The 26,565-nt window shown below is 42.2% G+C and overlaps 1 protein-coding gene across 3 annotated transcripts in view; it reads right to left on the reverse strand.

Moving 5' to 3' along the window:
- The window catches only part of LOC137250157 (transcriptional regulator ovo-like), a 181,873-nt gene that overhangs the window by 17,232 nt on the left and 138,076 nt on the right, over positions 1 to 26,565 (reverse strand). For 2 of the 3 annotated variants that reach the window (XM_067782527.1, XM_067782529.1), the window contains exon 3: positions 25,314 to 26,494. In XM_067782527.1, the coding sequence (XP_067638628.1) occupies positions 25,314 to 26,494 (1,181 nt within the window). The remainder of the gene's footprint in view (positions 1 to 25,313; positions 26,495 to 26,565) is intronic. The other variant, XM_067782528.1, reaches the window with a different exon arrangement.

The following is a 26,565-nucleotide window of genomic DNA, read 5'->3' on the forward strand; positions in this document are numbered from 1 at the left end:
TTCAAATAATTGCTCCAGAAGAAGCCAAGGAAATTTGGCGAAACGTCGAGCTGTAAGGTGAAATAAATTGTTTTATTTGCACTAGTTCAGAATAGATCGGAAAAGCTTAACAAAAATATATGAAAATCAATCAAACCGATCGGAAACCAATATATAAAATTAAATTAAATTAAATTGTTTCTAAAATATGGGTGACGCGTAGCACGTAATCGGCTGGCTAATTGCTTTGTATGTAGTCATGAGCGTTTCTTTATCTTTTCCCCAGGTACTGCCAGCGAGGGATTTGATGATTTTGTTACGGCTCTGAATTCTCGGAACAATTGCGGCTGCGTGCTCACCAAAATGTAGATCCTGATCAAGCGTCACACCCAAGATTTTGGGGTGTAGGACAGTCGGTAGCGTAGTGCCATCGACGTGGATGTTCAAAATGGTCCACATTTGGGACGTCCATGTTGTAAATAAGGTCGCGGAAGATTTAGTCGGTGATAATGCCAGGTTTCGCGAGATGAAAAAGCTGGAGAGATCAGGGAGGTAGCCGTTTATTTTATTGCATAGCTCATCGATCTGTGGGCCTGGGCCTGTGGCCATTATTGTGCAGTCATCGGCGTAGGAAACGATTGTGACTCCTTCCGGTGGGGAAGGTAGCTTAGATATGTAGAAATTAAACAAGTGGGGATAGGACACCACCCTGTGGCACCCCTTGTTTAATTCTCCTTGGTTTTGATGTTTCGTTTCTAAATTGCACCGATGCCTGCCGACCACCCAGATAATTTGCGGTCCACCTTTTAAGACATGGGGGAAGGGTAGACCCTTCCAGGTCTTGCAGTAACGAGCCATGGTTGACCGTATCAAAAGCTTTTGATAGGTCTAGCGCTACAAGTTACTGTTCTATGGTGGGGGTATTGATTTAAACCGCAATTTATCTGGGTGCTAATGGCATTTAGCGCGCTGGTGGTGCTATGGAGTTTTCTGAAGCCATGCTGATGAGAGGCTAGCTGCAAATTTGCTTGGAAATAAGGGAGCAAAATGGCTTCAAGCGTCTTTGCTACTGGCGATAGGAGAGATATCGGACGATACGACTCTCCTATGTTAGCTGGTTTCCCAGGCTTTAGTAGCGGGACCACCTTGGCCATTTTCCATTTCTCGGGTATGACAAGGGTGGAAAGAGACAGGTTGAAGACATGCGCTAAATATTTGAAACCCTCTTTCCCTAAGCTTTTAAGCATCGGCATGGCTATGCCGTCTGGGCCCACTGCTTTGGATGGTTTAGCGCGACCAATGGCGTCCTCAACCTCTTTAGCGGTGATGGTGATTGGTGACGCGCTGAATTTGTGTTTATGTGCGTGTCTATTGGCTCTCCGTCTATCTTTGTCGACCGTAGGATGCATTATATTTTGTCGGCAGCAAGCGCTCGCGCATTTTTTCGCATCCGACAGCACTTTGTCGCCAAAGGCGATGGAAACTTTGTCTTTGTGCTTAGTCGGATTCGATAGGGACTTTACGGTGGACCAAAGTTTACCCACACCGGTAGAGAGGTTACAACCTCTTAGGTGCTCCTCCCATTTCGCCCGCTTGTGTTCATCCACAAGCAATCTGAAGCGTTGGTTTATATCCCTTATTTGGGGGTCGCCTGGATCAAGCTGTCTTATAAGGTCACGTTCTCTCGCTAAGTTTGCGGCCTCCGCCGGGAAGTGGGCCGGATTTCGGGAATTCTCCCGGCGGGAATGAAACGTGCTGAGGCGGATTCAATGACCTTACGGAAGGCACGCTCCACTTGCCGGGCATCAGTCGGGATAGGGAGGGCAGAAAAGCGGTTGTCTATAAAAGATTTATATTCTTCCCACTTTCCTTTTTTGAAGTTTATGAAAGTGCGTTTTTCGGTGGCGATGAAGTCGGCGGTACGCTCGAGCGAAATAAGTATAGGCAGGTGGTCGGATGCCAATGTTACCATCGGCTGCCAGTTGACGCAGTTTACGAGTTCTGCGCTGACGATTGAGATATCCGGCGAACTGTGACAGCTTCCTACCATACGTGTGGGGGCGTCTCCGTTTATTGTGCAGAACGTCGTTTCTTCTATTTGATCCGCCAACATCTCACCCCTACTGTCCGCCCGCAAGTTTGAATGCCATAGATCGTGATGGGCATTAAAGTCGCCTAAGATAATGCGATTGTTGCCAGTGAGTAAGGCGCTAATATTAGGGCGGTATCCACTAGGGCAACAGGTGGCAGGAGGGATGTAGATGTTGATGATTTCTAGGTTTGCATCGCCCGACCGGACAGATAGGCCTTGACGTTCTAAGACATTGTCCCTGCGGTCGATGCCAGGATCAAATATATAATATTGCACAGAGTGGTGTATGATAAATGCGAGGCCGCCTCCATTTCCGCTCTCGCGGTCTTTCCTGTGGACATAATACCCAGAGCAGGTCTGCAATGCAGATCTTGCTGTGAGTTTAGTCTCTTGAATCGCAGCAATGCGGATGTTGTGCCGCTTCATGAAATCGACTATCTCCGTAATCTTCCCAGTTAGTCCATTACAGTTTAACTGCAGAATTCTGAAGTGCATAAGGGGAGACGCCGCCACTCTGGGGGTAAGTGACGGGTGACTACGCCTGGGTTGTGGAAGGCCAGGACGCAATTGCTGTTGTGGCCCTGGGACTGGGCAAGCATTGGGGTACCCGGATGATTTGGGTTTGCGACCTGGCAACATGGCGCGATGAAACCCGTCGGGGGTTGCCGTCGCGGAGACCAGAACATCTAGGAAAGTGGCACCACCCAAGGCAGGAGCTGCATTGGGCGGATGTCGCAAACATATATATTCTGTGCTGGCAAACGGGGCAAACGTTGGTATGGACTAAGAGTCTGTTTCCCTGACCTACACGATTGCTGCCGGAAAAGAGGCTGATGCTCAGCATTGCTACCGACTCTACTACACCCTAGCGGGTATGGGGGTCAGAATATACCCGCGGTAGGTATGCCTGTCGTAAGAGGCGACTAAAATACCAGATTCAAGGGGTGTGTAGCGCAACCCTTCAGGTTGCCAGCGCAATATATAGCTTCTCCAAATCCAATTGTCAACCTCACCTATCCGCGGCGAATCCTGTTTCACTAACAGACGAGGCTCTGGCGACCCCAAGCTCCTCATGGATCTTGGGGGTGGGGAGGGAGGGGATGGCCTGAAGGTTTAATGTGGCCACATATATCGTTCCCGAGATGGTCGGGCTAGCACCTTAATGGTGCTGTGGTACCGGAGCGTACCGGATCTGCATCCGGAAAAGGACCATCACATCGATAACACTCCCCAAAGCCTTCGGGGAGCAACCTTATCGCTACAACAACAACAACAACAACAACCAACTCTACTACGAAGGTAGTAGTTATGAGTGGTAGCAGCTGTTTGAGTTGTTGGTGCCGTGGGGCGCGAGCAGCAGCGGGTACTTGTTGTGGCTTGCTGAGTAGCGGGGCTGCTGGAAGGTAGTGGGGGGGGGGGGGGGGGGGGGCGCTTAGGCGTAGACTACGGGACGCCCTTGGGCGTGAACAGCAAGGAGCCACAAAAGATTTATAAAAGTTACGTGGACGTCGGGTTTTGGGATCAAGCCCAGAACAACCTGTCCGATGCAACCATCCCTTACACGAGACACACTGAACAGAGTACGACCGTCCTAAAAAGATTCTTTTTACGGCAGAGGCAGCAAAACCATTTCTCAGGACCGGGGTCAGGAGACGGACCCGGATTGGATTCGATGCCTTCCCGGAGTAAGAGAATATGGAGCAGTCCTGCTGCAAGGAGCTGATGGGAGGATGACAATTTGTGGGAGGGACGCAACAAATTAAATGGGGTCACACTGAAATGACAGACCTTGGTCGGGAAAAATTCCGAGTCGCTCCGGTACATAGAACCGACTGCCTTGGGAAGCGAGCGTTGAAAGGTCTTATGCAACAGTTACAACTAAGTCGCCCAGTTATAACTAAATCGCCCAGCTGTTCCAGCGAGCAATCCGAAGGTAAAAACTCCTTCTTTTGACGGCTCTGTTCCTTTCGAGGTATTCAAGCTTCAATTTGAGAAGACGTCAGCAGTGAACAACTGTAATGCTGAAGATAAAGTTGCTGCTCTATTCGTAGCATTGAAGGGGCCAGCAGCCGAAATCCTACAGACGATTCCCCAGGGAGAGCGGAACAACTATGAAGCATTGATGGCCGCTGTCGAGGGACTTCCATAACGTCCGAGCATAGAAAACAGATATACCAAATAGTTGCAAAACCGTTACCAAAAAGCAAATGCGACATTACAGGAGTTTGCTTCGGATGTTGAAAGATTGGCTCATCTTGCAAATGCGGACGCAACCGTGGAATACATTGAAAGGGTAAAGATTCAGAGCTTTATTAAGGGCATACGGGACGTCGAAACGAAGCTAGCCGCATACGCGAACCCAAAGCCATCATTTGCTGAAACGGTATCCCATGCAGTGACTCAGGAAACAGCGCCACTTTTGAGTAAGCCCGCATACAAAGCTCATTGCGTGGAAGTGGAAAGGCCAGATTGGGTAGACACAATTTTGGAAGCACTGAAGGGATTACAACAAAACAATGCCGGAGTTATGAAGTGTTTCAAGTGCGGTAACCCAAGTCACATTGCACGTCATTGCAGCACCGGTCATGGTAGCTCCAACTTGGCTGGTCGTAAACGCAAAGCTGGAGGAGATAAACAAGACCGAGTCAAATGTAAAAATCGAGAACTTGCCCCAGCTATTGAATGTCGTGTGATACCTATCTCGCAAACTGGAAGGAAATCGAGCAGTCTTACCGTCAAAGGAAATGTGGATGGCAAGGAGCGTGTACTGACTGTAGATACGGGCGCATCTCATTCATTGATCCGATCTGATTTGGTCAACAGGAAAGTAAAGCCATTACCTGGAGTAAGATTGCGTACGATTACTGGCGAGTATAACCAAGTCCAGGGAGAAGTGGTATGTGAAGTCTTAATTGGGGAGGTCATGGTTCGACACAAATTCGTTGTGGCAGAGATCGGTGATGAAGCCATATTGGGAGTGGATTTCTTAGTTGACTATGACATCAGGATCGATATGCAGAGAAGGATTATGCAGTATAAGAACCACGGTATATCCCACTTAACTTCAAGTTGGAGAAAGGGTTCAGTAGTAATCGAGTAATGGTGGAAAATACTCGACAAAGGCCACGAAAAGGTTGATGGATCGAATGGGCCAAATAAAGCGAAATTAAAAGTACCTGCGAGAAAAAGACCGGCATTGACAAACCCTAATGGACGCACTAAAACGACTGAAAGAATTTTCCAGAAAAAATGCAAGGGTGGTTTCAAGCCAGCGCGCACTACTGTTGTGAAACGTCAAGACGATACTGATGATGCAAAGGCAATCCGTCAAGATCAAGCTCTGCGAAGTAGTTCTTCATTGGCCAAGCAACAGAGTGCGAGGGAACGATCCAAGATAATGAGTAGTCAGATGAAACACAGGTACGACAAGGAAAATAATTCGGAAGGTTTCCTGGAGGGAGATTTGGTACTGCTATACAACCCTCAACGGCGGAAAGGTGTTCCATCCAAATATCGGTGCAGTTGGGAAGGCCCGTACAGAGTTGTGAAGACGATCAGTGATGTCATCTACCGCATACAATTGGGAAATCACGAAATAGAAGAGTGGTACATTTGGCGATGCTAGCAGCGTTTAGATCGAGAGATTTGTCTGATCGGGACGATCAGACTTAGGTGGAGGGCAGTGTTACGAATATTAACAAAACTAAGGGGTGCTGCCATCTCTCGGCCGATGCTAAGCAGTGACGTGAATTCACATCAATAATTCAATTATTATGTATCTACATAAACGAATCAATAATTGCGTCTGCACATATGTACGTATACGAGCAGCGGAGAAGCAATGCACAAAACACATGCATATATCTTATCTGAGTTGCCACAAGAGAGGGCAATAATTTGTGCAAGTATTACTCAAATGAGAAATTATATATCTGTAGTTGTAGCTGAGAAATTTATAACTAACTAAGTGAAATTCTGGAAGCGCCTAGAAGATGCCACGAGGAAATCACAGAGTATAAAAGCATCAGAGGTAGAGGCGCTATGGGCAGTTTTCGATTAAGACGCTATCTAGCGAGCAATAGCAGTATTATTTTGAAAGTCAGTTTCATTTAAGCTATCAGTTTGGTTATTAAGCCAGCTAGTTGCAAAGTATAAGTGTTATTGTGAAGTACTTTAATAAAGGCAATTTTTCCATTATTCAATATTGGAGTTATTTATTCAACAGTTTAGTGATAAGAACTTAGCAAAAGGGCACATAAGAGGATTTGCAGTAAATTCGTTACAATATCAAAACTACTTTCGCCACCAGGAGTTACTATCGTTTCTTATAAATCTTATAAACGGCTACCTCCCTGATCTCTCCAGTTTTTTCGCCTCGCGAAACCCGGCATTATCACCGACTAAATCATCCGCGACCCTATTTACAACTTGGACGTCCCAAATGTGTACCATTTTGAACATCCACGTCGATGCCACTACGCTACCGACTGTCCTACAACCCAAAATCTTGGGTGTGACGCTTGATCAGGATCTACATTTTGGTGAGCACGCAGCCGCAATTGTTCCGAAAATCCAGGGCCGTAATAAAATCCTCAAATCCCTTGCTGGCAGTACCTGGGAAAAAGATAAAGAAACGCTCATTACTACATACAAAGCAATTGACCAGCCGTTTACGTGCTACGCGTCACCCATATGGTCGCCAAGCCTAAAAACTACCCACTGGAAGAAGCTACAGGCCTGCCAAAATACTGCTCTCAGAATCGCCACGGGCTGCCTTCTTATGTCCCCAGAACACCATATACATAATGAGGCGAGAATACTCCCCATCAGGGAGAGAAATGAGATGCTAACCAAACAGTTCCTGTTGAATACCCAGAAACCTGGGCATCCAAACAGACATCTGATTGATGAGCCAACACCGCCTAGGGGCTTAAGGAGTCATTTCCGTAAGCATTTTGAGGAAATACGGCACATGAGAACCCATCCGTATGAAGCAAAAAAACACAAGCAGGGCCTTGGTGAGCTCCACAAACAGGCGTGGAACCTTTATGTCAGGAATTGCCCGGTGAATCCAGTACTCAAAGAAAAGTACCCAAAACTTGTGGAAAAGGAACGCATACTCCCCAGGGAAACGCGTGTCACCCTTGCTCAACTTCGTTATGGATACTGTAACAGGTTAAACTCTTACCTATCCAGAATCAACCCCGACATACAAAATGTATGCCCCGCTTGCAATGTGTCCCCACATGACACCAACCATCTCTTTAATTTTAATGTGGAACCAACGCCTCTAACACCCTTTTCATTATGGTCCACCCCTGTTGAAACAGCAAGTTTCCTTGGACTCCCGTTAGAGGATCGGTTTTGTGATCGGTCGCAGCTATTAGGTGGGGCGAAACATTGCTACAACAACAACATATAAGAACATGGATGTTCCACTTAATTTCGGTTACGAGAAAGACTACAACAGTAAACGAGTGCTGGTTGTGGAGAATCAGGAAATACCTCCAAAATCGGAGGCAGTAATCTGGGCAAAGGTTGATGGAGATTTTGGGACAAACAAATTGTGGGTTGTCGAAGAAGCAAACAAATCAACACCGAACGTACTTGTAGGGAAAACTCTGGCTATGACAAACCAGAATGGACGTATTCCGGTAAGAGTACTCAATGAGTTCAAGTCACCACTCAAACTGACCAAAGGAGCTATATTGGCCAGATGCCAAGAGGCTGAAGTAGTTATTAACTGTGAGCAGCTCCAGGAACACGTTTCAACTAGCAAGACTGATCTTTCAAATGACATCACGGCATGGACAGACGGGCTAGGGGAAGACCAACAGAGTAAGGCAAAACAACTGCTCCTAAATTACGCGAACATATTTGACCAGGCCGCACCAAAGTTGTGAAACATCAAATTGACACTGGAGATGCGAGGCCGATCCGTCAAGCTCCTGTTGTTGTTGTTGTTGTAGCGATAAGATTGCTCTCCGAAGGCTTTGGGGAGTGTTATCGATGTGATGGTCCTTTGCCGGATACAGATCCGGTACGCTCCGGTACTTCGGTACCTTAATGGTGCTAGCCCGACCATCTCGGGAACGATTTATGTGGCCACATTAATCCTTTAGGACATTCCCTCCCTCCCCACCCCCAAGTTCCATGAGGAGCTTGGGGTCGCCAGAGCCTCGTCTGTTAGAGAAACAGGATTCGCCGCGGATAGGTGAGGTTGAAAATTGGGTTTGGAGAAGTTATGTATTGCGCTGGAAATCTGAGGGGTTGCGCTACACAGCCCCTTGAATCTGGTATTTTAGTCGCCTCTTACGACAGGCATACCTAACGCGGGTATATTCTGACCCCCTGGGGTCGTCAAGCTCCTCGTAGTGTTCCACTGGCGAAGCGGGAAGTGGTGAGTCAAATCATACAAGAAATGAGCGACGGCGGCGTACCTAGACGATATCATCGTATTGGGTAAGAACTTTGAAGAACATCTTATGAACTTAGAGGAAGTTTTCCAGAGAAGATGGTGTTGGTCTGAAACTTAGTCCCAAAAAGTGTTCTCTGTTCAAGAAGCAAGTTAGTTACCTGGGTCATAAAGTAACGACAGAGGGCATCTGCACCGCGAATGAAAAGATAGAAGCAGTAAAGGATTGGTCAAGACCATAGAATCTTCATGAGTTAAGAAGTTTCCTTGGGCTGTGCGCATATTACCTCCGATTTGTACCAAATTTTGCCAGCATAGCCCATAGCCTCCACGAGCTTACAAGAAAAATAAAGCTTTTTAATGGAAGGAGCAGGAAGTGGCTTTCCAAACATTGAAAGAGGGTTTGTGCACTGCCCCAATGTTGGCGTATCCGACAATGTCTAGATACAGATGCGAGTGGATATGCTATAGGAGGCGCTTTATCACAACTGGTCGATGGACAGGAGAAGGTAGTTGCATATTACAGCCGATCAATTGAAAAATCAGAGAGGTAACGTCAGGGACAGATCACGCAGCGTTGAAATGGCTTCTGCAGCTCCGTAATCCAGAAGGACAATTGGCATGGTGGATCGAGCGACTACAAAGCTATGACTTTTCCATTGAGCATCGAAAAGGTAGTACCCATGGAAATGCTGATGCAGTGTCACGAAGACCATGTAGTTTGGAATGCAAACACTGTTCAAAAGCCGAGGCTAAAGAACACATTATAGATGTCCGGCAAATGTCTATAACGTGTTCGGATGAATGGGACATAGAACAACTAAGGAAGTGTCAGCTAGAAGATACAGATCTATCACATGTTATGCAAAGGCTCGAACGAAACGAAAGACCAAATAGAGAGATGTCAGCAGAGAGTCCCATTGCGAAGACATATTGGGCACAGTGAAACAGTTTAGAATTGATATCCGGTTGTCTTCATCGAGTAGGGGACAGTGAGGATAGTCAAAGTAAGAGGAAACTGATAGTTGTTCCAAGGAAAGGGATTCCCGACGTTCTCGGTGAGCTACATAACGGTCCAAGTGGAGGTCATCATGGAATTATGAAGACGCTCGAGAAGATTAAGCAGAGATGCTATTGGGTTGGTTGCCGCCAGTCGGTCACTGAGTGGATTGCCAACTGCGAGGTTTGCAGTAGAGCGAAAGGGCCCAAAACCCGAAGTTATGGCCAGATGAAGCAGTATATTTCAGGTACACCATTTGAAAGGATCGCCATGGATGTCGCAGGTCCATTTCCTACTAGCAACCGCGGAAACAAATACGTACTGGTGGTTATGGATTATTTCAGTAAATGGTAAGAGTGGTAATAGTAAGTAAATGGTAATAGTAAGAAGTATACCCAATCCCAAATCAAGAAGCGGAAACAGTAGCAGAAGTGGTTATAAACGATTGGGTTGCAAGGTATGGTGTACCAATGGAGTTACATTCTGACCAAGGCAGGAATTTCGAATCAGCGGGGTTTCAAGAAATGTGTAAGAAATTGGGCATTCGAAAAACACGGACAACTGCATTGCACCCTCAGTCCGATGGTATGGTGGAACGTTTCAATAGAACCTTGGAGGAACACTTAAGGAAAGTAGTCGACAAGTACCATAAAGAGTGGGATACACACATATCATTATTCTTGATGGCCTACCGATCGGCAGTGCATGAGACAATGGGCTAAACTCCCGCAAAGGTAATTTTTGGCAATGACCTTCGACTGCCAGCTGATTTGAAGTTTGGGGTAGATGCCGATGTGGAGAGACATGCCAAGAAATCCACTGGTGTCTTGGAAGAAGATATGAAGAGAGGAATACACGATCTTATAAGGCAACGAACAAAGATTATGAGTGACAAGATGAAAGCCAGATATAATAAAGCAATGAATTCGGAAGGTTTTCGGGAAGATTTGGTGCTGCTATACAACCCACAACGAAAAAAAGATTTGTCACCGAAATTGCAGTGTAATTGGGAAGGCCCATAAGTTATAAAACGAATCAGCGACATAGTTTACCGCATACAAACCATTGGCAAACCACGAAACAAAAATGTAAGTGGTTCATTTGGAAAGGCTGGCAGCGTTTAGATCAGGAAATTTTTCTGATCGGGACGATCCGACTTAGGTGGAGGGCAGTGTGACGAATATCAGTTTCACTAAGCGATACTATCATCTCTCATGCGGCACTAATGCGGCAGTTACCCACCGACGTGTGCCGTACGTACGGACGTTTGTCGTACGAAGCACGTTTGACCGAATTCTCAAGCCCGTAGGAATCAATGTGTGCGTCTGTGTACGTGTACATAACATATTTGTGTGTGTATTGTTTACAACAAAGCACTGTTGCCATTGGCCAGTTTGCATGCATGCTTATGGAAACATCAACTTTTTCCAATTTAATTTTTGATATTGTAAAAGGCCGGAATAAATATTAAATAAGTATAAATAGATTACATATTTATAATCTTCACTTTTACATAATTATTTCGAATTATTTTCACAATTTTTCAAACTTTAATTAGGTGTTTTTGCATAAAAGTGCAAACGGTCAAAAATTAGCGCACAAAAGTTTACTAGGCAACTCTGTCTAGTGAGAGAGCGATCAGCTGACACGTTCTTACGGAAAAAATCAAAATTGTTTTGATTTCTACGTTCCGGGCTACGTACGTACGGGCGTTGCACGTCGGTGAGTTTTCGTTTACATTGCACACTCATAAGATAGGTCGTGTCAGCTGACACGTTTTTGGTACGTACGTTCGTGAGTAACTGCCGCATTACCCACGAACGTACGTAGAAAAAACGTGTCAGCTGACACGACCTATCTTATGAGTGTGCAATGTAAACGAAAACTCACCGACGTGCAACGCCCGTAAGTACGTAGCCCGGAACGTAGAAATCAAAACAATTTTGATTTTTTCCGTAAGAACGTGTCAGCTGATCGCTTTCTCACTAGACAGAGTTGCCTAGTAAACTTTTGTGCGCTAATTTTTGATCGTTTGCAATTTTATGCAAAAACGCCTAATTAAAGTTTGAAAAATTGTGGAAATAATTCGAAATAATTATGTAAAAGTGCTGATTATAAATATTTAATCTATTCATACTTATTTCATATGTATTCCGGCATTTTACAATATCAAAAATTAAATTGGAAAAAGTTGATCTTTCCATAAGCATACATGCAAAATGGTCAATGGCAACAGTGCTTATCTGTAAACAATACACACACAAATATGTTATGTACATGTACACAGACGCACACATTGATTCCTACGGGCTTGAGAGTTCGGTCAAACGTGCTTCGTACGACAAACGTCCTTACGTACGGCACACGTCGGTGGGTAACTGCCGCATAAGTCCCCCAGCGGGTTAGGGGGTCAGAATATACCCGCGGTAGGTATGCCTGTCGTAAGAGGCGACTAAAATACCAGATTCAAGGGGCTGTGTAGCGCAGACCTTCAGGTTGCCAGCGCTATATATAGCTTCTCCAAACCCAATTGTCAACTTCACCTATCCGCGGCGAATCCTGTTTCACTAACAGACGAGGCTCTGGCGACCCCAAGCGTGGGGAGGGAGGGAATGGCCTGAAGGTTTAATTTGGCCACATAAATCGTTCCCGAGATGGTCGGGCTAGCACCTTAATGGTGCTGCGGTACCGGATCTGTATCCGGCAAAGGACCATCACATCGATAACACTCCCAAAACCCTCCGGGGAGCAACCTTATCGCTACAACAACAACCATCTCTAAGCCGATACTAAGCAGTATGTACGTAAACAAATCAATCATCATTTACACATGTACATACAAGGCAGCAGAGAAATACTCACCATCATCAGAAGTACAACTCACATATATACGCATATGGCTATGCGAAAGACTATAAACTACAAATATACATGTACATATATGGTTGGTGACCAAGCATGAAATTCGCGAAGTTACTAGACCTTAGGAGAAATGGGTGGACGAGGCAAAAGAGAGTATAAAAGCAGCAAAAGCTGAGTAATCAGTTTGAATTAAACACGCTATCAGTTGTGAAGTATAATCGCAATACTCCCAAAAAGCAGTCTAATAAAGACCATTTTGCAATACAGCATATTGGAGTCATTTATTCAACAGTTTAGCGATTCGAACGTTAGCAGAAGGTTTCAAATAAGCGGAATTTCACTAAATTCGTTACAATATATATATACAGTGACGGGCAGAAGTCTACATACACCCCATACTTTCGTTGTTTAGAAAAGAAAAAAAAAAGTGGTAAAATGTGAACATACAATTTCGTTTTAACTTTTTGTACTCAGCTCAGCAGCGGTCACGGAGTATATTAATTTTGTTTGCATAACGGTACCCCGGAACGGCATAAACTAATCGAGATAGCTATAGACTTCTATATATCAAAATGATTTGGGCGAAAAAAGAAATTCGTTTAGCCATGTCCGTCCGCCTGTCCGTGAACACGATAACTTGAGTAAATTTTGAGGTATTTTAGTGAAATTTGGTGTGTAAGTTCCTGGGCACTCATCTCAGGTTGCTATTTAAAATGAACGAAATCGGACTATAAACACGCCCACTTTTTCGATATCGAAAATTTCGAAAAACCGAAAAAGTGCGATAATTCATAACCAAATACGGATAAAGCGATGAAACTTGGTAGGTGGGTTGACCTTATGATGCAGACTAGAATATTACTAAAATTTTGGGCAATGGGCGCCACACCGCCCACTTTTAAAAGAAGGTAATTTAAAAGTTTTGCAAGTTGTAATTTGGGAGCTGAGTACGCATGTTCGGTTACACCCGAACTTAGTCTTCCTTACTTATTTTTAAATCATTTTACCCAAAAAACTGTCCTTGAACAAAAAACAAATAAGTTATGGCGTAAAATCGCAATATAAGCGTTGACAAAAGTGTACATACAGCACCAGGTACCTAGCTTACATTCTAATATGCTGCGTTTATCTAGTTTAATCCTTTTTTGTATGTTTGCTGCTTTGCTAAGATTGAGTTTAGTTGTGGGTAAACATATACAATGCCTCCTAGAATAAAATATCGGTTGACGTAAGAAATTTGGTTACACAGCACAGAAAACAATCAATAGTGAAATTGCAAAAATTTTAAACTTGAGTCCTGCAACAGTATAGACCATTGTAAAAAAAAAAAACTACCGAAAATAAGAAGCGCATTGGCCGTCCAAACCAACCAACAGCTTTTTTTTTAAAGTGGACAAAAATCAAAAAGTTTCTGGCCCAAAATTAGCCCAAGATGGTCCCAGCTCATCAGGCAATTGTGTTCATCCCAGAACAGTCCAATAAGCTCTGAATTAAAACGGCTTGCGAAAAAAGGAGACGGATTTTTGAAAGTTTTGTTTACGGATGAGTCAAAGTTCAATTTTTTCGATAACAAAAGAATAAAAAAAGTGTGGAGGAAGAAAAATACTGCACTCAATCTGCTGGTAGCGGCAGTGTTAAGGTTTGGGGAGCTGTTGCGGCTTCTGGAGTTGGTAGAATTACATTTATTGAGGATAATATGGATCGTTTTAGATATGTCTTTATGGGAAGATAATTTGAAACCATCGGGGGATAAATTGGAGCTCGGTGCTGGTTTGATCTTACTTCAGGATAACGATCCAAAGCACACGGCACATATTCACCCTTAACGCGAAGCATGTGAGTATGCTCCCCTTCCCTTTTTTTGTTCGAGTTAACTTTTTTGGCCTATCGGCAGTGTCGGGCGATCGAAAGTGGACTACGAAACAGCTGATGCTCTATTGCGAATAGTGAACAAATAATTTATTACAATTGTATGATTTTCGTAAACAAGCATACATTTTATTAAAATAAAGTGAAAATAGAGTCAAAAACGAATAAATTACTGAAATTTAATTTTTTTTATTGTTCGCTTATAAAATTTTAGTGGATAAATTTGGGTTTACCTGCTTTTCATTTCGCCTGAACAAAGCGTTGCCAGCCTATAAGGCGAAATTTTTCTCGAACACGAAAAATTGTTTCACCAGTAATTGCGATAAGACGAACACAAATTGTGAATTTTTCGGGTGAAAATAAAACTCGCGATAAGGATGATTGTTAAGGATTGGCAGATTTACTATGCTCCAAGACAATTAAATACACTACCCCAAAGCCCAGATTTAAATATGTGTTTTTTTTTGTTACATCTATATACGTATACGCTTAAACTTTGTATGGACTGCTAAGCGTTAAACTTTATCTACACTTCTGAAAATGCCGCGCAGAAAATTAGTACACCTAAATTTCAATACGCATTATACTCAGATGCAGCTGAAATATGTGTCTATTTTTCACCTCTATACAACCTCTACAAATGGTGTGTGTACACTATTCACCAGAACCGAATCAGCTATAAGGTTATAGGTTATACTAAGGCCAACAGAGCTGTGTGTCTCCGCTTTTCGGTACAACATATTCTGTAGCTAGTTATTTAAGCACTGCCGCTAGATGGGTCTCCGTAAACGTAGACGTTTATACGTGTAAAAAAAACACCGCTATTATTGAGCATGTCGAAAATATTAGAACGGAAAATTACAAAACACCAGGGCTCGAATTACGTATTCCGTGATTGAAACAACAATCATATGAAAAAAAAATTACGTGACTAATCATGTACGCATGTCAATATTGGTATTATGGTGTACGTTCAGTACGTATCTTAATTTCTGATAGATTCTAAGAAATTTATGCTGGATTGTAAAAGAAAATTTGACAATTAAATGTCAGCTTCTATATTTGTAAAACAAAAACCATTTGTATTATGTAATTCCCACCAGTTCTTGCTTAATCTGAAGGTATAGTATTTGGCTTTTCCGGTCTTAGTTCTTTAAAGTGTGAAATAAAATTACATTATATTCTTATTATACAATAAACAAAGACCCCTGATGATGCTAACAAGCTAATTTTATTTCGCACTTTAAAAAACTTAGACCGGAAAAGCCTAATACTATGGCCCCTATTATGAGCATTATTCGATCTTCGATCTTCGCTGGCTATCGAACATCGAAAATCGAATTTGAAATTCGTATTATGACAACTTATCTCTGTCGAAATTTTCGTTGTGTATCTAATTTTCACCGTGGTGTGATGGTAGCGTGCTCCGCCTATCACACCGTATGCCCTGGGTTCAACTCCCGGGCAAAGCAACATCAAAATTTTAGAAATAAGATTTTTCAATTAGAAAAAAATTTTTCTAAGCGGGGTCGCCCCTCGGCAGTGTTTGGCAAGCACTCCGGGTGTATTTCTGCCATGAAAAGCTCTCAGTGAAAACTCATCTGCTTTGCAGATGCCGTTCGGAGTCGGCATAAAACATGTAGGTCCCGTCCGGCCAATTTGTAGGGAAAATCAAGAGGAGCACGACGCAAATTGGAAGAGAAGCTCGGCCTTAGATCTCTTCGGAGGTTATCGCGCCTTACATTTATTTTATTTTTATCTAATTTTCAAGCGAATAGAAATTTTTAGTCGATGCTGTATCGAATAGAAAAAGAATTGTTTAAAATGTAAGTTTTTTGTATTTATGTTCTACTTTTTTACTACCTGCTAGTAATTTTAAACTATTAGAATTAATTTTATATAGGTCCAAGGTCGTGAGTACAAAGCAACAGCTTGAAAGACTGGTTTCAATTATGGAACAAAATCCCCATATAGCAAAGGAACTTGCACATTATAGAAATGCAACTTTGCTTGATGCAGCTCAGCCTCCTCGTAATTCAATTTTATTCATCTTTCACAAATAAGTGAATGCCGTTTCCAACGCTCGGTTGGTAGGATCCCTGAGCGCAAAATCGGAGAACTGTTGCCAAAATTAAAAAAATATTAGGAATAGACTCGGCTCTTGTGCATTCCTGCAGCAGTTCATCTGTACTGGACAACAAGTCTATGAACGCTTCTTTGGACAGTCTGAAATTTTGAATAAATCTATAAACAAAACTTATAATTTCAACAATTTAACAACTTATTTAGAAAGCCACACTTACGTGGTGGAATTCACTTCCAAAGGATTTGAAGCATCTTACCCGTCTCCTACTTCTGGCTAGCTCCAGTAAGCTTTCCTCTTCATCTGACGAATCATCAAACCACAATTCCGTTGTAGTCATACTTTTATTTTTAATATTTGCATTTAATAACTAGTTCTGCTTTTGTTTATTTATTCTATTTTATTTGACAGAGTATTGGAAATGTGCTATTGTGAACTTTTGAATTTATCGAAATTCACAATAATGCTTGCCTTCATCGAACGCGCGTCGTAATACCGAATGAAAATTCGTTCGATTAGCTCTTTCGACCACGGTCGAAGATCGAATTTGTCTCATAATAGGGGCCTCTACCTTCAGACAAAAACAATTTGTTTTGTTTGTTTGTTCTCTAATAGTAACAGCGGAAGTATTAAAAAAACAAATACTGTAAAAATCCGAACAAATGTTACTAAGCTTTCAAAAGCGCGCCTAAAAATCATGTCCACACTATTAGGAATAAACAACATACAGAGTGTATGTGCCTACATGTGATTAAAAAGAATAGAAATAAAAAAGGCAACTATTAGAGACCAATTGTACAGCGAACAACGGGACATTCATATGGCTCAGCAGCTAAAGGCATCTGCCTTTGCACTGATATGAATGTTGGAGATTCGAGTTCAATGTCCTAGTAACCATCGCCGTTTGTAAACTTACAATTTTTCTCTAATATCAATAACAAAAACCCATTTGTTTTAAGAAAAAAGCACACATATAAAATAAAAAGAATTGTGTGGCAAGAATAATTTAACTTGTGGCAATTTCGAAAAACGGCAATAAGAAGTTTATTTTGACCATTGAGTTAAGTGCGAGTCAGTAAGGCCTTTTTTGCCAATTTTCACCTTTTTAATTTAAATTGAGCTAATAAAAGCTTAAAATATTTAAAATTATCTTTAAAACCGCGTTTAATTTAAAAAAGGAGCATACTTCAAGGGCATTTGAACGTCTTTTTGCGATCGAATAGAACTCATAAAACCAAATTACGATAGCAGATATGCGTTCACTTATCATGTAATACCAAAAGGGCACTTTTAAGAGACGAGTGTTCAGTTCACGGAATGTAATTCGGGCCCAGGTTTCTGACACTGCTGACCTCAAAGAACGCATTATAGAAGCTTGGAACAATATAAAATATGCAGAGTTAACGAATTTAGTAGCCACGATACCTTCATGCTAACAGTGGGCCGACTAAATACTAAGAAAGAAATGTCGTGTTGTTTTTTGACAAATATACGTCTACGTTTGCGCGTAAAAAACGCTTATCCTCACATCCCCCACCTAGCGGCAACTAGCTACAGAAAATGCACCGAAAAGCAGAGACACAAACCTCTGATGGCCATAGTGTATAAGCTGTAGCTGAATCGGTTGCGGTGAATAGTGAAACATACGACATTTTCAGTTGCATCTGAGTATAATGCGTATTGAAATTTAGGAGTAATAATTTTCTGCGCAGCAATTTCAGAAGAGTAGATAAAGTTTAACGCCTAGAAGTTCATATAAGGTTTAAGAGTATACGTATATAGATGTAAAAAAAGAACTCAGCTAATATAATTTCAGGGTTACGTGAAGTTGTTCATACTAGAACTGGTTATTTGTGTGATGTATGTAGGCTTCGTCAACGTTGTTTTTACTTTTTTCCCTATAGAGTTGCTTTTATGTTAATGTAAGGTTTTTTTTTAATTTCATACGATCAAAAAAAGTTTTAAAATAAAACTATATTGTCTTTCAATCCAGCGAAAAAAGGGGGGGGGGGGTATGAACACTTTTGCCCGTTGTTGTTGTTGTTGTTGTAGCGATAAGGTTGATCCCCGAAGGCTTTGGGGAGTGCTATCGATGTAATGGTCCTTTGCCGGATACAGATCCGGTACGCTCCGGTACCACAGCACCATTAGGCGCTAGCCCGACCATCTCGGGAACGATTTATGTGGCCACATTAAACCTTCAGGCCATCCCCTCCCTCCCCACCCACAAGTTCCATGAGGAGCTTGGGGTCGTCAGAGCCTCGTCTGTTAGTCAAACAGGATTCGCCGCGGATAGGTGAGGTTGACAATTGGGTTTGGAGAAGCTATATATTGCGCTGGCAACCTGAAGGTTGCGCTACACAGCCCCTTCAATCTGGTATTTTAGTCGCCTCTTACGACAGGCATACCTACCGCGGGAATATTCTGACCCCCTAACCCGCTGGGGTTCACTTTTGCCCGTCACTGTATACAGCTCATTACTAGCAAATCAAACGCAATATTAAAAAATTCACTGCACTATTACATCACGTTATCAGCTTAAGTATAAAGCAACATTCTATCAATAAAGTTTTTAGGACCATTTAAACACTTTCTTTAGAGAAGTTTACAGTGTCCACGGAAACGATTGCGAGAGCGGAAATGGAGGTGGTCTCGCGTTTATCACCCACCACTCAGTGCAATATAATCTATTCGATTCCGACATCGGCCGCAGGGACAGTATCCTGGAACGTTAAGGCTTATCCGTCCGGTCAGGCGGTGTAAACTTAGAAATCACCAACATATACATCCCTCCTGTCACATGTTGCCCCAGTGGATACCGCCCTGACATCAGCAATAATCGCATTAACTATGGCGATTTCAATTCCCCCCCCCCTGGCATTATGACATTCTAACCTACAGGCGGCCAGCAGGGGTGAGATGTTGGCGGCCCAAATAGAGGAAACGACGTTCTGCCCAATAAACCGAGACGCCGCCACTTAAGGAGTCATCTCCGTAAGCATTTTGAGGAAATGCGGCCCCTGAGAACCCAGCCGTATGAAGCAAAAAAACACAAGCAGGTTCTTGGTGAACTCCACAAAAAGGCGTCGGACCTTTGTCAGGAATTGCCCGGTGAATCCAGTACTCAAAGAAAAGTACCCAAAACTTGTGGAAGAGGAACGCATACTCCCCAGGGAAACGCGTGTCACTCTTGCTCAACTTCGTTCTGGATACTGTAACAGGTTACCCTCTTACCTATCCAGAATCAACCCCGACATACAAAATGTATTCCCCGCTTTCAATGTGTCCCCACATGACACCAACCATCTCTTTAATTGTAATGTGGAACCAACGCCTCTAACACCCCTTTCATTATGGTCCACCCCTGTTGAAACAGCAAGTTTCCTTGGACTCCCGTTAGAGGATATTGATGACAATTTGTGATCGGTCGCGGCTGTTAGGTGGGGCGAAGCACTCCTACAACAACAACAACGCCCCCACTCGTATGGTAGGAAGCTGTCACAGTTCGCCAGATTTATCCATCGTGAGCGCAGGACTAGTAAACTGCGTCAACTGGCAGGCGATGGTACCATTGGCATCTGACCACCTTCCCATACTCCTTTAAGAAAGGAAAGTGGGATGATTTCAAATCTTATACTGACAATCGCTTCGCTGCCCTTCATATCCGGACTGATGCCCGCCAATGGGAACGTGCTTTCCGCAAGGTCATCCCGCCGCAAAAACTCCGGAAATCCGGCCATATTTTCCAGTGGAGGTCGCAAATTTAGCGAGAGAACGTGACGTTATAAGACAGCACGACCCCGGCGATCCCCAAGTAAGGGATAAAAACCAACGCATCAAATTGGTTGTGGATGAACCCAAGCGGGCGAAATGGGAGGAGCATTTAAAGAATTATCACCTCTCTGCCAGTGTGGGTAAGCTTTGGTCTATCGTAAAGTCCCTATCGAATCCGTCTCAGCACAATTACAAAATTTCCATCTCCAGAAACCTGGGCATCCGAACAGACATCTGATTGATGAGCCAAGACCGCCCAGGGGCTTAAGGAGTCACCTCCGTAAGCATTATGAGGACATACGGCACCTGAGAACACCGCCGTATGAAGCCAAAAAACACAGGCAGGTCCTCAGTGAACTCCACAAACAGGCGTTGGACCTCTATGCTAGGAATTTCCCGGTGAATCCTGTACTCAAAGAACAATATCCTAAACTTGCAGAAGAGGAACGCACACTCCCTAGGGAAACGCGAGTCACTCTAGCTCAACTTCGATCTCGATACTGTAACAGGTTAAACTCTTACCTATCCAGAATCAACCCGACACACAATATGTTTTGTCCTGCTTGGAACGTGTTACCACATGACACCAACCATCTCTTTGACTGCATTCGAAACTAAGTCCTAAGTGCTGCCTATATGCCGCTATGTCTGAATTTGATTTCCCCGCAAAACTTATACGGCTGTGCAAAATGACGTTGAGCAACACCATCAGCTCAATCAGAATTGGAAAGGACCTCTCCGAGTCGTTCGAAACTAAACGAGGTTTCAGACAGGGTGACCCCTTATCGTGCGATTTCTTTAATTTGATGCTGGAGAAAATTATACTAGCTTCAGAACTTAACCGCTCTGGAATAATATTCTATAAAAGCGTGCCATTACTGGCATATGCTGATGGCATTGATATCATCAGTCTAATCACCCACCCCTTGAGTTCTGCCAACTCCAAACTGGAGAAAGAAGGGGTAAGATGGGTTTGATGGTGAATGAGGATAAAGCGAAGTACCTGCTGTCATCGAGTAAAGAGTCAGCGCATATGCGCCTCGGCCACCACGCTATTGTTGGCAGCCATAATTTCGAAATAGAAAGACTTCGTTTATTTGGGAATTAGCATTAACACTAACAACATGAGCTCTGAAATCCGGCGAAAAATCAGCCAATAAATGCTACTTTGAAAAGTAAAGTCCTCTCTCGGGAAATAAAAATCATGCTCTACAAGTCACTATCGTACGCGTTGTTGTTGTTGTAGCACGACCGATCACAAATTGTCATCAATATCCTCTAACGGGAGTTCAAGGAAACTTGCTGTTTCAACAGGGGTGGACCATAAGGAAAGGGGTGTTAGGGGCGTTGGTTCCACATTACAATTAAAGAGATGAATGGTGTCATGTGGGGACACATTGCAAGCGGGGCATACATTTTGTATGTCGGGGTTGATTCTGGATAGGTAAGAGTTTAACCTGTTACAGTATCCATAACGAAGTTGAGAAAGAGTGACACGCGTTTCCCTGGGGAGTATGCGTTCCTCTTCCACAAGTTTTGGGTACTTTTCTTTGAGTACTGGATTCACCTGGCAATTCCTGACATAAAGGTTCGACGCCTGTTTGTGGAGTTCACCAAGGATCTGCTTGTGTTTTTTCGCTTCATACGGCTGGGTTCTCAGGTGCCGTATTTCCTCAAAATGCTTACGGAGATGACTCATTAAACCCCTAGGCGGTGCTGATTCATCAATCACATGTTTGTTGGGATGCTCAGGTTTCTGGGTATTCAACAGGAACTGTTTGGTCAGCATCTCATTTCTATCCCTGATGGGGAGTATTCTCGCCTCATTATGTAGATGGTGTTCTAGGGACATAAGAAGACAGCCCGTGGCAATTTTGAGAGCAGTATTTTGGCAGGCCTGTAGCTTCTTCCAGTGGGTAATTTTTAGGCTTGGCGACCATATGGGTGACGCGTAGCACGTAATCGGCTGGCTGATTGCTTTGTATGTAGTCATGAGCGTTTCTTTATCTTTTCCCCTGGTACTGCCAGCGAGGGACATGAGGATTTTGTTACGGCTCTGAATTCTTGGAACAATTGCGGCTGCGTGCTCACCAAAATGTAGATCCTGATCAAACGTCACACACAAGATTATGGGGTGTAGGACAGTCGGTAGCGTAGTGCCATCGACGTGGATGTTCAAAATGGTCGACATTTGGGACGTCCATGTTGTAAATAAGGTCGCGGAAGATTTAGTCGGTGATAATGCCAGGTTTCGCGAGGCGAAAAAACTGGAGAGATCATACGCGTCGTGCTATATGGTGCCGAAGCATGGACCACGACATCAGATGAAGCGGCTCTGGCAGTGTGCGAGAAAAAAGTTCTTCGAAAGATTTATGGACATCTACGCGTTGGCGATCGCGAGTACCCAAGAAGATTTAACGATGAGCTGTACGAGCTTTACGCAGACATCAACATAGTCGTGCGAATTAAAACGCAGCGGCTGCGCTGGCTAGGTCATGTTATGCGAATGAAAGATGACGCTCCGGCCAAGAGTGTTTCTATCGGAACCCGCCTATGGGAGCAGAGGTGGAGAGCCTTCCCCACTCCGCTGGAAGGACCAGGTGGAAAACGATTTAAACTCCTTTGGTGTGACCAATTGGCGCCAGTTAGGAGAGATAAGAACACGTAGCACAGAGGTTCGTATCTCCGCTATTAAGCACAGCTCGTTTTGTAGCGAGTTATTTAACCCTTGCCGCATCTTCAATAATTGCCGCTAGTTGGGTCTCCTTTGCGTGCCTAATCTACAGAGTCACAAACAAGTATACATACAAGAAAGTTAACATGTGTTGATGAAAGCCATTATAAATTTGCGTTAGTTTCACATAGCTTCGTAAAGGTTTATACATACAAAGATATTGAAATCGGTCGGCCAGGTGAAGCAGGTATTCGATATTTTGTGTAGGCTCATTCCACTTCACGACACCCGGTCCGCGCAGGACATCATTTTTGATTTCGATGAAATTTTAATATGTTGTTCTTTGGTCAAAATAATGAAACACGTGTTTTTTTTGCCTTAAAAAAATGTTTTTTCGGATTTATCGGCAATTGAATTCCATAAAATGCAACGGTATTTTAGTCAATAACTTTGTCAAAAATAACCGATTCCAATGATTTTTACTTTGAAATGTTCGTTATTACTTTTAGTTTTATATAAATTTATAAACAATTGCATATAGTTAAAAAAAAATTATTTTTTTTTAGTATTTAGTAAAAATTATGACTTTTTTTCAAAAATTAATATTTGAAAAAAAAAACGGTTATTGTTTTTGTTTAAACTTTTTCTATATCGAGTGAGGAGTTTATATTTCAACTTGGGTAAATATCCATTAGCCAAAACTCGTTGTTTTCGAAATATGAATTTTTGAATAATCAACTTTTTTTCGCCATATAATGATGCAATACATATCAGCATACAAGGCGATCAATGCCAAATGCTCAAAATTAATTAAAATAAATATCACATTTATTATTGAAAACATTCATTTATTATTTTTAAGAATTACAGTGATTTTGTAACAGGACATGGCAAAGGCTCTTGTGACGGTATTGGAGGTTTCGTGAAATATTTTTGCCATATTCTGAAAAATTATAAAAAATTAATGTTTTCAATAATAAATGTGATATTTTAATTAATTTTAAGGATTTGGCATTGATCGCCTTGTATGTTGATATGTATTGCATCAATATATGGCGAAAAAAAGTTGATTATTCAAAAATTCATATTTCGAAAACACCGAGGTTTGGCTAATGGATATTTACCCAAGTTGAAATATAAACTCCTCACTCGATACAGAAAAAGTTTAAACAAAAAAACAATAACCGTTTTTTGAAATATTAATTTAAAAAACAGTCATAAATGTTTACTAAATACTAAAAAAAATAATTTTTTTTTAACTATATGCAATTGTTTATAAATTTATATAAAATTAAAAGTAATAACGAACATTTCAAAGAAACAATCATGAGAATCGGTTAATTTTTGACAAAGTTATTATATGCTGTAATGCATTCATCAATAAAAGGGAGAAAAAATATTTAATATTCAAAAATTCATATCTCGAAAACAACAAGTTTTGGCTATTAGGCCAAGTTGAAATATTAACTGTTCACTCAATATAGAAAAAGTTTAAACAAAAAAAAATAATCTTTTTTGAGAAATTAATTTTTGAAAAAAGTAATAAATGTTTACTAAATACTAAACAAAATTTTTTTAAACTATATGCTATTGTTTATAAAGATATATAAAAGTAAATATAATAACGAACATTTCAAAGAAAAAATCATGAGAATCGGTTAATTTTTGACATATTGACAGTTGAAAAAATAGGTGAATAAAATACCGATTGCATTTACACGTGTTTCATTATTTTGACCAAAGAACAACATATTAAAATATCATCGAAATCAAAAATGATGTCCTGCGCGGACCGGGTGTCTTGAAATGGAATGAGCCTGTACAGATTTCATATATGAGGAAATTGTGGTGAGGGAGGGAATGGAGTAGTAATGGGAGTGAGAATAGGACTGGAAGAGGGAATGTGAAGTTTAATGGGATTAGGATTGGTAGTAGAGGTGGGAATGGGAGTGGAAGAGGGATTGGGAGTAAAGGTGGGAATGAGAGTGGGAGGCAGACAAATGGAATAAGGGATGACCAAGAATTATAAGAAAACGGAAGATAGAGTAGAAGAGAATGTGATAGATAGTTAAGATGGGAAGGGAGGCTCAATTTTTAAGTGTAGGAAAACCAATTTTCGGGTAGAACAAAGTATTCTAGTATCATATAAAAAAGCGCTACGACACTCAATTTGTGAGTCTTACGTTAGAGATTAGATTATGACACCGACATACAATTTTCTTTCTTTATCATTAAATTTGAGTTTTAAATTCGGTAGACAGTTCACGATCTTACTTAGTGGCTGCTTAATAAAATACTTAAGAACTGTAAAATTTTTAACGCCTACATTGTGATAAGTGACCTAGAGAGTGGGCCATTTTTTTATCTTTAGACGCATCCTCGAGGTCTATTGCGGGCATTTAACTACTTGTCTCAAATTCTGAAGTTTATCTTTCCCATTTTTTATAGTAACTACGCTACATCAATAATTCCAAACATAATCCAACAACTGCGCATTCAAACAAAACGAAAACAATCAATTAAGTGTTATGTTGATTTTGCTTTTGCCTTCATTTTGATGCTTACCCTCTGCTGTAGCACTTTGCTATCGTGTACCATTGCAACCGTGGGGGAAGGTGGCAGAATGTCAGCTGCTGTAGCTGCAGCAACACTACGCAGAGATGCAGCTGCCACCATCGACGAAGACCCACATGAGGAACTTGTACTAAAATTTCTAATACCCGTACCGCTAGAACTTGCATTGGAACTGCCAGTCGAGTGAATGGGACTTACGCTTTGTATAAGTGGCTTGGTATCGAGCATAGCACTATTGACATCTAATAAACCGGAAGTTGAAGCCCCTGATGAGTTACTTGCAGCTGACGACATGCCATGATGACCTGAAAGATGAATTGCGTTCGGAGAGGGTAGCGAGAGATTACTGTTGTCGCTGTTGTAATGATGGTGGTTCTGCATATGTTGAGATTGTGCAACGTGATGTTGCTGAAGATGATGTTGGACAGGGCCAAATGAATGGTTAAGCTGCTGGTATGCATGCTGCTGGGGTTGTTGACCCAACAACATTGGACCACCGTGTTGCATCATATAGTTTGAAGAATGTTGCTGATAGGCATTGTGTTGTTGCTGCTGCAATTGCATTAAATCTCGTGTAGCATTTTGATACGAAGGTGGGGGCTGTTGCTGATCATTGTGTTGTTCATTATCCATATGCTGCTGGCTGACATTAAGATTTTGTTCGCGTTCAAAAGGATATGCTTGCATGATATTATTTTGGTTGCTGCCAATATGATTGCGTGAAATATTGTTCGTTATTTGTTGAATAAGGCTTTCGTGGAACGTATCAAGGTGATTTGCATTGTCTCCAGGTGTTATGGAGACAGAATCTGGTGTGAGCGATGGTGTTGACCCTAGATCAAAATCTTGGCGAGGACTAGTCGAATTATCGTCATTGTCACATTCTCGTTGTAAAAAGGAGCTAAGGTCGACAGCATCAGAAAGTTGTTCCAACAAATGATCTGTTTGCGAGCTAAGCATCAAAGTGGCTGTAAACTGCAATGGGTCTACAGAGCCATTGGGACATTGAGAATTGGCTAAGTCTGACATGATGGCATCCTCATACGCGGATGCATTAAAACTTCCGGAATTCCCCATTGTTGCTTGAATTATGTTTTGAGCAAAAGCTCCTATGTCAATCTTCGTATCGTCATACTCAATATCAGGTTCATCTTTCAATATGATACCATATGCTGATGGGTTGTTGCCATATTGTGAGTGCCCATAATGGCGATGATGATGATGTTGAGAAGAGGGAGAAGAG

The sequence above is a fragment of the Eurosta solidaginis genome, chromosome 4 (genome assembly GCF_040869045.1).
Source record: "Eurosta solidaginis isolate ZX-2024a chromosome 4, ASM4086904v1, whole genome shotgun sequence".
NCBI classification, from domain to species: Eukaryota; Metazoa; Arthropoda; class Insecta; order Diptera; family Tephritidae; genus Eurosta; species Eurosta solidaginis.